Below are 12,668 nucleotides of genomic sequence, written 5' to 3'. Positions count from 1 at the left end.
TTCTACATACTGAATGTTCTCCATTTATGGGTAGGCACAGTAGGTTAAGCCACCACTTGGGATGTCTGCATTCCACACAATACAGCTGCATTTTCAATCTAACTTCCTGCTAATACGCCTGGGGAGCAACAAATGATGTTTCAAGTACTTAAGTCTGTGCCACCAACATGGCAGACTCAGATGACGTTCCTGGCTGCCCAGGGTCATTGCAATCACTTGGGGAGTAAAGCAACAGTTGAAGTCCTTTCTTTCTCTTTGTTATTCCACCTTTCAAAAAAATAAAAATTTTTACAGGTTTTAAGATGTTGAGTTACTGGTAGTTCTTAACTCCTGATTCCATCCTGACATCATGCTGTCATGTGCCAGATCCAAAGGCACCACTCACTTTCCCAGAGGCTCTTTGATTCTTCAACATTGTCATCCACTAGTGTTCTGACCAATGAGCTGTGAGCAAAAGCCTACTTCATCTATGAAAAGTCTTCTACTTAGCAATAAAAATAAATTTAAAGAGAAGGCAGTAATGTTGTGTAACTCCACATTTATAATTCCAATACTGTTCCAATTTGATATCATGTATTTAAATGGAAAAGAAACTCAGTTTTGAAATCCAATTTATAAGACAATTACAAGAAAAGTATAAAACATCATAGATCTACTTTCATTGATCTTCCAAAAAGGTTAGATTATACGGTCAATTTATTTTACATAGTGGTAATAAATCCAGTATACTTCAGAAAGATAAATAAAACATCTTAAGAAATATTTACTATATTTAACTTATCTTTTAAGGAGCCTATAATACGCATTTGACTTAATTTACAGAGTGGCAAAATGTATTAATTTTTTAGTACTAATCAACGATGAATGCCATGATGCTATAAAGTAGATGTACATAACTGTTTCACCACATTACATATTTTCTAAATATATACAATTCCAAATTACATATATTCTAAATCTATATAACAACATATTGGGGTTTAAATTCTTCATCGTCACATAAAACAACTACATATCTGCCTGCATAAAAACAAAGTTAGAAGTGAATAAATAACAAATCTAAAAAGAAAATTCATAATGTCTATAGGAAAGGGGGGAAAGTGTAAGAATGCATTTATATATTTAACACAATATAACAGGATACCAAGAATTCTTCATTAAAGGAATGAACATATTAACAGTATACTGCAATGTCAATCTTATCAGCAGAGAAAGAAAATAGGAAGTTTAGAATAGATTTGGCAATATCAAAAAAAAGAAAAATCACAAAAGTGTCAGGCTTTAACTGGGGACTACTTCCATTATTATATATGAACCCAATTACTGCCAAAATTCTTTTCCTGTCCCTCACTACACAAAGAAGAGTTAATACAGCAGGTTTAAAACTAGTGGTAAGATGCAGGTTAGTATGCCTGCATCCTATGCTCGAGTGCTGCATTTAATTCTCAACCCTGGTAGCTAATTCCAACTTCGTGCCAAAGCAGCTCCTTGGAGACAGCAGATGACAACTCAAATGGTTGGATCCTGGTCACCATGTATGTAACCTGGATTGATATCCTGGCTCCTGGCTTGGGCTCTCCTGGGTCCTGGCATATAGGAAGAAGACCAGGGGACAGGTATTCTGTCTCCAGTCTTCATGCCCCCGGCATTTTAAAAAGAAAAGCCTGCAGTCCCTCAAAAGGCACGGGCATGTCTGGGAACTTGGATTTTCAAAAGGGTTCCCTTTGAAACAACTATCTGTACAAACACATTGGTTTATACTGAATATCTGCTTTCCTTCTGGGAGTCTGGACTTAAGGTGTCTGTTGGGCAGACAGTACTAACGTGACAACGCCTTCATGAAAACTCTGGGAATCAAGTCTCAACTGAGCTTCCCTGTCACAAAAATGTCACACTGTTTCAGTGGCCTGTGTGATTCCACGAGGAGAGTCTCCTTATGTCTGCTTTTGTTTTCTTTTTGTTTCCTCTCCATATTACCCAATGACCTTTTCCTTTTTCTGATTCTCCTTCCCAGCCTTCCATTAAAGTAAATCATAATTGTGTGTACGCTTATGAGCTGAGTCCCATAATCCTCCTATCAGATGTCGAACCTGAGCCAGCTTTAGGAAACCTTGCATAGCAGTTCTTCTTGTAACATGCTGGTGAACCACTAATTTCCATTGCAAGCACTTACCTCTTCTCACTCTACAAGTTCTCCCTGGAAATTACATTTATCCATTTAATTTTAGCTATCAGGTTTATTCTGTTACCTTTACTCCCAAACTCTAAACTGGTTACAACTGCCTGTGAGATATCTCCATTTGCAGAGCACAGGCACTTTAAGGGCAACAAATTCAACAAAGTTTGCCAGTTTCATAATTGCTCTCCCTCAGCAATGTTCCTAAATTTAGTTCTCTATTAAAGTTAGAAATTACCATCTAACTAGATTCTGAATTCTATGACATTCAAGGGCTTTCATAATCTGTTACCAGCTTATTCTTCTATCCTTATTTTTTTTTTTTAAAGATTTATTTTTATTATTTTTTTATTGGAAAGGCGGATATACAGAGAGGAGAGACAGAGAGGAAGATCTTCCGTCCGATGATTCACTAACCAAGTGAGCGCAACAGACCGATACTATGCCGATCCGAAGCCAGGAGCCTCTTCTGGGTCTCCCACGCGGGTGCAGGTTCCCAAAGCTTTGGGCCGTCCTCAACTGCTTTCCCAGGCCACAGGCAGGGAGCTGGAAGGGAAGCGGGGCTGCCGGGATTAGAACCGGCGCCCATATGGGATCCCGGGCGTGCAAGGCGAGGACTTAACCACTTGCGCCACCGCGCCGGGCCCTCTTCTATCCTTATTGAGCATGATTTTCTAGGCACTTTAAGTTATTTGCAAAGATTACCTTCCGGGAATTTTTAAAGCAATTTCCTTGATTTATTTACTTGACAGGCAAAATGATGGACAGAGAAAAAGAGCAGCAAAGAAATAGGCAGAGATATAGATCCTTCCATCTGCTGGCTTCCTCTCTAAATTCTAACAGTCAATGGGGAGCTAAAGATAGGAGCCAGGAGCACCATGTTTGGGTTCTTCACGTGGCGTTCAGGAACCCAAGAACTTGTGACACCATCTTCTGCCTCCCAGGTACATTAGCAGGAAACATGGACTTGAACCAGGCACATCTGGATTTAGGATGTGTGCATTCAAAGTGGTGGCTTAATTCACTGTGCCACAATTCCTACTTCAGTTGCCCACCTTTAAAAACAGACTACTCGTTTTACACTTGCTATTTGACCATCTGGGTTGTTCATGTCCGTGCATGTCTAACTTATCAATGCAATGACTCTGTCCCAAGTAGAACAGACACACTTCTTTGTACTTGAAAATGTTCAGTTAATATAGGCAACACAACACTGTTGATAATTATGTGTATAGCTTCCTCTGGCTCTTTCTCTGACAGGTGACAAGTCTAACTTTATGAAACTTGAACTTTAATGGATATGGTGAGGAGTGGAACATACGCTTACATACACATATATGTGCAGAAAGAAAGAATAACAATGCAACAGAGAAAATGACACTGAGATACAGAGAAGAAGAAACACAGTAATAGGTACAGGATAAAAAGACCCAGAGAGACTGGGTTCAATGTTCAAAAGCATCACAAAAGCAGGCCTCTCCAAGGGAAGGAGAAACCCTTTGAAAAGAAGGGCGCGGACATCAGGAATAACACTTTGGAGGAGAGCTGCGCATGTTTCAGAAATAACATGAAGAATATAGGGCACATTGTGCTTCAACTGCTTCTTGCATAAAATGCTTGCAAATGAAAAATAAATTAAGCTGATGACAGTTTCTTAACTATATTCTGCCATGTACCAGAAACGTTAGGGAAAAAGTTACAGAATTGTTCAAAATGAAGTTAATAACATTTTTGAAAAACAAAATGTTTGCTGTTGTTGACAGTCAGTGACAATTTGTCCATTCCTTGAAATATTTCTTATCTGTATTTAATTCCTGTAAGTCTGGTAGCAGATAACAAAATGGACATAAATATCAGATAATAGGTTCAGTTCATGCAAATGAAATTTGATCATAAAAATGACTAAAGTTCACTTACTTGTGTATGGATGGATGAAACGGCAACAACTTCAACATTAAAAACACCTTTGTGGTTATCCACCCATTTCATGCCAGGCAGAGGGACCTGTAAGACAACAAATACACTGATTAATATGCTTAACAGATTATCAATTCTTTAAAGAAATTTTAAAATGAAAATATACCAAGGAGAGAAAATACTATGGAAATATATTTGCGGTGGGTCTCAGGATGGGGCGTCTCATGCCTGGATCCCAGACAGCCGCCATGTGCACGTGGTGAGCTATTTCCCGGGCGGCCAGTGGGCCATTTGTTGCCAGGCTCCGCCTGCTGGCCTTCGCCTGGGGAGCTCTGAGGATTTGGTTCTTTGAGTTGCTGCTTAATTAGCTCCAGGTAGAACCCATTGTGCTTTTTGGACCTGAAACAGGCAGTAACTCTACATCTGTAAAACTTGTAATCACTAATAATATTGACCACCAAATACCAGTCCATGCAGAAGCTATGGCTTGGTGCTCTTCCTGCAAAAGTAGCTCCAACAGCTGGCTAACGTGTCAACTGGCAATGAAACAGAGTAGATCAGGCACAACTGAGCAAACCTTAGCCCACAAGCTAAACTAGAAACCAGGAGGGAGCAGAGGTCATTCCAAGCCAGGCTCTTGTACCTACTGGTCTGCGGGAGCCAGGGACGCGAACCCACAGTGTCTAAGGCGGAGTTCGGGACAGGGGAGGGGCTGTGCGAAGCTGAGTCAGAGCAACCACTGGCAGGCAAGTGATCTATGGCTGGGAGCAGGCCCGGTTGGGGAGCAAAGGGGACAACCCTAGCTGGGCTGAGGTTCCCACCAAGAGGTGCGTGGCCTGGAAGGGGGGCGGCGTTCTGATCTGGAAACAGTTGTAGTCTCCCTTGGCACAAGTGTGGACTGGGATTGGATGCACCGAACCAGGCTGGACCCCAACACCCTCTGTTATCATGGAGGACCAGGGCAGATGTGCAATGGACTAGGCAAGGTCTCAAACTGCTACTGAGCCATGTGTGAGCCATGTGTGGGTATGGACAAACCATGGCTGGGCTGGAACATCCAACAGCAAGAACCAGATTGGGTGGAAGGCCAGTCAGGAAAAGCCACGGTTCCTGCTATGACAGGAGGTGGACTGAGTAGGGTTGGCTCATGGACCCACTGGTAAGTGTGAAACCTGGCATTGGGAGAGGTTCTGATGGAGGAGCCTGGGCAACTCCTCTGGCAGGACACAGACCCGGCAGGTAAATGCAAGAAACATGATAGGAAACAGCCCAGAAAAGGCCATGGAAAGTTTCCCACTGGCATACAATTGGCAGACATGGGGGCAAGACCAGGCTGAATCTGTCCACGTCATCCACTGACAAATCCAGGCACCAGTGTGGGTCGACCCAGGTTCAGTCGCCACAAAGACTAGTGCACAATACGGAATGCCAAGGTGAGGTTGCCTGTACCGGAAGGGACTGCAGCGCCCAACCAGCCTGAGAACAAGAAAGGAAGTGGGCAGAGCCGGCAGGGGAATAAGGGAGGGTTCCTTTGCTGGACAGCTACTCCCTCAGGAGAGCATAGGCTGGGATGGGGAGAGACCAGACTAGGCAGAGCTACCACACCTGTGTGCCTCATGTGGACTAGATCAGGGAAAAGCCAGGCTGGGCTGATTATTCCTACTGGTGCAAGCAAAATTAAAGTGGGTGAGGGTTGTCTGGGCTTAGCCATAACATCAGCTGGAATCTGGGAGTGGGAGAAGCCTGGGAGGGAAATAGTGGGCTCATCCCTCTTGGGTTACCACTTTTACAGGAGGACATAAAACGAAGACAGCGGCTGGGGTGGAATGGGGTGTGGGACAGACTGGATTACTGCTACACATACTGGCAAACCAGGGTGGGGGTTGGGCCTGGTGGGGGTTATTGTGGGTCGCTCCAACTAGGCTGCAGCTCCCACTGGTTTATGAGGGCCAAGTATGTGCTGGGCAGAACCAGGCTGGACTGCAACACCCATTGGTTCCAGTGGAAGTCGGGAGTGAAAACAGAACCAACCCAGCACTTGCAACCACCAGCTGAATGGGGTGATGGATGGTGCCAGGCCCTGTACTTGTTAGCACATATAAGAAGTTTCTTTGGAGATCTTCCTAATCTAAATGCTGGGCTCAGAACCCTAACAAAGAAAAGAGAGAAGACAGAAAAGGTCAACCAACCATCTCAGTTATGATGGACTATGTCAATCAGTGGATTTTTCAACGACCTCATAGTGCTTGGAGTGGCAAGACTGACAGCAATTCATAACTGTGGCAATATCAAAACCACTTGAGCAAGAACCTCAGAGCATGCCCTACATGCGGGACCTGGGGAGGGTGGGAAATTGGGTGGGCCTTCTCCCTTAATACCCGCCTTTTAACATGAAGGTAACAATATGGAAAACATACTAGTCTTATCCACTTTCCTGTAGCCCTTGAACCTTCTTACCCCAATTAACTATGTAAAGATTGTCAAAATAAAATTTTTATATTTAAAAAAAAGAAATATATTTGCATTTACTATGAGTAAAAGTATATTTTGCACTTAATAGAAAATGTCTTCTAAAAATGAATTAAAAAGCTTGAGTGAAAACAGAAACAATGCCCTAAATTTCTTTTTTCAGAGACATATCTCCTTGTATTGCTGCAAATGTTCTGTATACACATATACTTTTATAACCATATCTTATTCTGAAACCTATGTTTTTAAGATTCAAGAACATTTTAATGTAAATTAGTAAAAAAAAATAAATCATCTATTTAAAAACTTTTAAAAAGGCAAAAAAAATTTCTCTATTATTTCTCTAAGGACAGAGAAAAACCCTGAAATATGACATATAGAGTTAAAATAAAGATTCTGAAAGGCAGAAAGAAGAATGAAGATGCATTATGAACATCAGGATGAAGGGAAATAGGAAGTAGTACTCAAGTTTATTTTTGCCTCTTGTATGCTGTACTAGTGTTGGAGTTTGGCAACCCTAAGACAGACACACACAGAAATTCTCCTCTCAAAACAAATAACAACAGAAAAACCACTATAACTCATCACAAAGAAACTAATCTTGGTCCTACTTTTCCTTTTGTAGGCTGAGGGAAGAGCCTATGCTGCTGACCATAGCGAACAAGTTGCCCTGCTCTCCAACTTAACACCGATATACCAGGGTGACACTCTGCCCCACTTCCCCTCAAGTTATGAGCACCTCCTACCCAATTCACAGCTGGGAGTTAAAATAAAAAAGCAGAGTGGGGAGAAAGTGAACTCTAACCTCTGACAATAGCACCTTCTCCCTTCACTGCTAAAACAGAATATTTAATAAGATCCAAAATATCATCACACAATACACCAAATAACCAGGATATAATTGAAAACCATGAATTATATAGAGACCAGGACAAGCTCAAATTAAATAACAAAAAGTCAGCAATTAGACAATGGCACTAAAGTAACGCTGACAATGGAAAACTTAGACGAGGATTTTAAAGCAGAAATTATAGAAAATGTTTCTCTGAAACAAATTTTTAAAAAGATTGTAAAACAGACAAAAACATAAGGTCTATATTTGTCATGGCTTTATCCTTTTATCCTGTGAAGAAAAGAAAACAACTTTTTAAAAAGGCTGATAGAGTAACTTCAAATCTACCAAAAACAACAACAATAACAACACTTGTTTTTACTTTCAAAAATAATATGGGGTCAGTGGTATAACACACTGGGTAAAGCTGGCACGTGGCACATAGAGTGCTGTCATTCCACATAAGCATTTATTTTTGTCCCCACAGCTCCACTTCTGATCCAGCTCCCTACTAATGCGCCTTTTAGGAAAGCACTGGAGGAGGGCCCAAGTACAAGGATCGCTGCACTCCCATGGAGATCTGGAAGAAGCCACAGGCTCCTGGATTGCACTGGCCCAGCTCCAGCAGCCATTGAAGCCATGTGAGAAGTCAAACAGCAGAAAAAAAGCCCTCTTTCTTTCTGAACTCTGCCCTCCAGATTAACAAAGAATATTAAAAAAAAATAGTAAGATATGAGTTCATATGGGTGGTCTAATATTCAACAGTTAAGAAAATCATCTGGACACTGTCAGACACAAACGCAACCTGGAACCTAGACCTCTCTACCAGAAGCCTGTGAATGAGGTTTAACTACTGGATTGCAAGAAATCCTCCAGGTAGTTCAGATGTATGTTAACAGAACTGCTACCTTAGATACTCGGAACAGAAGTAGCAACAGCACTTTTCTTGCGCCTGGCATTCTAAGTGTTCTTTATATTACTCTGTCATTCACATCAGCACATTGGCAGCCAGGGTCTCTCCCACATTGTTCAATAAGCATGAGTCCAGTTATGGACATTTTTATCTTTAAAATATTTGTGTAGTATTCTGATAAAGATCTTAGAAGGCATTTTAATTTATGAGGCATATAATTTGGGGGGGAAAAAACGGATGAGCAGAAACTCAGAGTAGGAGTTGAGGGCATCTTGACCATTGCTGAAGGTGTAACTATACCACCTCAGTGCCAACATTCCCTTGAACTGCAGATAGCGGTTTACCCCGTGGAGAGGATTTCATGTCATCAGAGTAGAAGAACAAATATTTAATAAAATAATAGGCTGTACAACAGAGCTACATAAAAAGGTCATTTTCTTCCAGTTTTAAAAAGAAAATTATTTACTACGTCAAATAATTAGGAACTAGTGTACAGATCATAGAAATTAGTTTATTAGTATCTAGGCAAGGTTACATGCCAAGTTTCACATTGTAACTTCTAAAGAACTATTAAAGTTAAAATAAGTCAAAAGTATGGACCAATACGTACAAAATCACATTGAGCAATGTCATAAAAGATGAATGCTTAAATAATTATTTCACTTATTTTAATCTAAGCAATGAAGCAAGTATAGATTCTATTACTCTTTGAGTAATAAGATTAGCTCCTAATCAGGTGGGTTGTTTCACATATCATTTTAGCCACATTATATGTCAATACAATTTTAGTTAAGTCCAAAAAAATCTCCATAGTCTTCTTTTTTTTTTCTTTTAAAAGATTTATTTTATTTTTTTTATTGGAAAGGCGGCTATACAGAGAGGAGAGACAGAGAGGAAGATCTTCCATCCACTCATTCACTCCCCAAGTGAGTGCAACGGTCGAAGCTATGCTGATCCAAAGCCAGGAGCCTCTTCCGGGTCTCCCACGTGGGTGCAGGGTCCCAAAGCTTTGGGCCGTCCTTGACTGCTTTCCCGGGCCACAGGCAGGGAGCTGGATGGGAAGTGGGGCTGCCGGGATTAGAACCGGCGCCCATATGGGATCCCGGGTGTGCAAGGCGAGGACTTTAACCATTGTGCCATCGCGCCGGGCCCAATCTCCATATTCTTATTACATTTAACATATATAGGGTCATATCCCCTGAGTCTAGGAATGTGTCATGTACTCTAAACTTTTCCAAATTTTGGAATATTTGCATCAATTCTGTCAGTTGAGCATCTACAAACAAACAAACAAACAAACAAAACCCACCCAAATCTAATATACTCCAAAGTCAAATTTTAGCCTAGCAGGATAAAATACTATTTTTAACCATTTAAGATGTAATATTCTTGGATTAGGGATGTTAAGCACATACAGTAGAGGGGCTAGAAGAAAATCAGCCACAACTCTTTAGAAAGTTCCCTGGGGCCTGGCATAGTAGCCTAGCAGCTAAATTCCTATCCTTGCACGCACCGGGATCCCAAAAGGGTCCCAGTTCATATCCCAAAGGCTCCACTTCCTATCTAGCTCCCTATTTGTGGCCTGGCAAAGTAGTCAAGACTGGCCCAATGCCTTAGGACCCTGCATCCGCATGGGAGACTCGGAAGAGGCTCCAGGCTCCTGGCTTTGGATCGGTGCAGCTCTGGCTGTTGCAGCCACTTGGGGAGTAAATCAATGGACAGAAGTTCTTCCTTTCTTTCTCTCCTCCTCTATATACCTGACTTTCCAATAAAAAATAAAACAAATCTGAAAAAAAAAAGGTTTCCTTGAAATTACAAATGAATTAAGTAAAAAGAAATCAATAACTCTGACAAAAATTAGATTAAGGTTGAAGGTCCTGTATTACTTTTTCCTGCTTTATTCATTTAACAAATATTCACTGATTATCTACAATATGAGTAAACACATTTCTAAACATGATGCAGCAACAAAAGATAAAGAAAACATTAAATATAAAGTCAATGATACATAATGCAAGGAGAAATAAAACAGTGATAAAGCTGGGGATGCTGCTATTTGAAATGTGTGTAAGCACAGGTGACTTCACGGAGTAAAACGAAGAAGCAGGCCTTGTCATGCAACACTGCTGGCTAGGGAAGCACAAAGAGCCTGCAGCAGGAAAGCACTTCTCATACTGGGTGAACGGCAACAGACACTGTGCAATGAGGAAAGGGCTTACGGAGTGACTGTAGTCAGAACACTACCTTTTACTGCTTTAATTTTTCTTTTTGTTAAAAACAAAAATTGCAATTATTTGTGAGTACTTTTAAAAAATTATATTCTCAAAATAAATGCCACCAGATTATTCACCACACCATTTCAGATTCATGTTCATCAGCAGTCACAGTCAAAATCATTATGAGACACTGGTAATCACTGTGTGATAGTTCTCTAAACAGGCACTTTGGTTTGTAAACAATAGCTACTGATTGGTTTTTTTGTTTGTTTTTTGGGTTTTTTTAGCTGTTGATTGTTAAGTGAGATTTTCCCCCATGTCTGCATTTCATGATTTTGACATCATCATATCCGATATACCCTGTATGCTTATGGCTACTCTGTTTTCACATAATCATCTATTATAAAGATTCTAAAATTTTAATTTAGATCTCTTTTCCTTCAGGTTTTAAAAAAAATGTTCATAATGAGCCTTGTGTGATAGTAGTTAAAGTTTTCGCCTTGCACGCACCAGGATCCCATATGGGCGCTGGTTCTAATTCCAGCGGCCCCTCTTCCCATCTGGCACCCTACTTGTGGCCTGGGAAGGCAGTCAAAGACGGCCCAAAGCCTTGCACCCACGTGGGAGACCAGGAAGAGCTCCTGGCTCCTGGCTTCGGATTGGCTCAGTTCCAGCCATTGTGGTCACTTGGGGAGTGAATGAGTGGATGGAAGATCTTCCTCTCTGTCTCTCCTCCTCTCTGTATATCTGCCTTTCCAGTAAAAATTAATCTTTAAAAAAATGTTCATAACAAAGTCACTTCAACAAAACAACACCTTCATTTTCATTTTATTTGAAAGACAGCAGAAACAGCCTATCTACAGGTTTGCTCCTCAAACAGTCACAACAGCCACGGCTGTGATGAGCCCAAACAGGGGCCTGGAACTCCATCTGGATCAGCAATGGGAGTGGCTAGAACTCTGGTATTTGTGTCCCATCTGCTGTCTCCCAGGGTATACATTAGTAGAAGGCTGGATCAGTAGCTGAGATTCAAGTCCAGAATTCTGATACAGCATGTAGGTGTAATAAGCAGTGACTTAAGCACTGTGTTAACTGCTTGCCCAGCCCTCCAGCTTTTTAAATAAATGCTCTGTGGGTGGGTAAATCCACTCCTATGGCAATGTCATCCCATTAGTGGCTGGTTCATGCCTGGCTACTCCATTTCTGATCCACCTCCCTGGTAATGTGCCCAGGAAGGCAGCAGAAGATAGTCCAAATCCTTGGACGCAAAGGATGTATACGAGACACCAGTGGGATGTGGGGGAGAACGGACTAGTCCACTGCACATGCTCGCAGGCACAGGAACCAGAGCTGGGGTGCCGGTCCAGTAGGGGCTTTGGGGGGTTGTTCTAATTGGACTGCAACTCCCCCTGTGATATGTGGGGGCCAAGCACGTTTTGGGCAGGGCAGGGCTGGGCCGCAGCACATACAGGATTGCTGAGAATGGAGGGCAGAACAAACTGATCAACTAGCCCAGTGAAGCTTGACAGCTAATGAAGACTGGGAGGTGGACTATGACAGCCAATCGACCTTTGAAGGATTTCATCATCTGTTGAGCAGTGACATCAGCAGCATCTCAGAACCACTGAAACCACATGAGCAAACCCTCAGAAAATGCTCCACAATGGGGACCCTGGGATGACACTAGGTGGCAGTTCCCCATCCCTGGGAGGCTGGGCATGGTTTCTCCTCTTGTATCTCCCTTTCCCCCAGACACAAGAAGAAAAAAAAAAAACCACATAAACAAAGGTCTCAGTCACTATCCCCTGATCCTCGAACCTTTCCACCTTGATCAACTATGTAAACATCATCAAAAATAAAATAAAATAAAAACAGAAAACAAACAAACAAACAAATTCTTGGGTCCCTGCACCAGCATGGGAGACTCGGGAAGTTCTTGGCTCCTGCTTAGACAGGTCCAACTCCAGTTACTGCAGCTATTTGGGGAGTGAATTAGTGACGGGCTCTCAATCTATTTCTTTCTCCCTTTGCAAACCTGCTTTCCAAATATGAAATAAACCTTTATTTTTAAAAAGAAATATTTTTTTATACTGAAAGGAAATATTCATTTGCTTAAAGAAGCTACTTATGAGATAAAATGCAAAA

At 41.6% G+C, this 12,668-nt stretch overlaps 1 protein-coding gene across 1 annotated transcript in view; it reads right to left on the bottom strand.

Annotated features, from left to right (window-relative positions):
* Nucleotides 1–12,668, bottom strand: part of DOCK7 (dedicator of cytokinesis 7) — a 212,183-nt gene that overhangs the window by 78,715 nt on the left and 120,800 nt on the right. The window contains exon 19 of the mRNA XM_040978438.1: nt 4,094–4,180. Within this exon, the coding sequence (XP_040834372.1) occupies nt 4,094–4,180 (87 nt within the window). The remainder of the gene's footprint in view (nt 1–4,093; nt 4,181–12,668) is intronic.

Source organism: Ochotona curzoniae, unplaced genomic scaffold (assembly GCF_017591425.1).
Source record: "Ochotona curzoniae isolate NIBS_2020 unplaced genomic scaffold, NIBS_Ocur_1.0 contig_291, whole genome shotgun sequence".
In the NCBI taxonomy this organism is placed as follows: Eukaryota; Metazoa; Chordata; class Mammalia; order Lagomorpha; family Ochotonidae; genus Ochotona; species Ochotona curzoniae.
The sequence above is the reverse complement of the archived record's forward strand: the minus strand, read 5'-3'. Positions and strand labels throughout refer to the sequence as shown.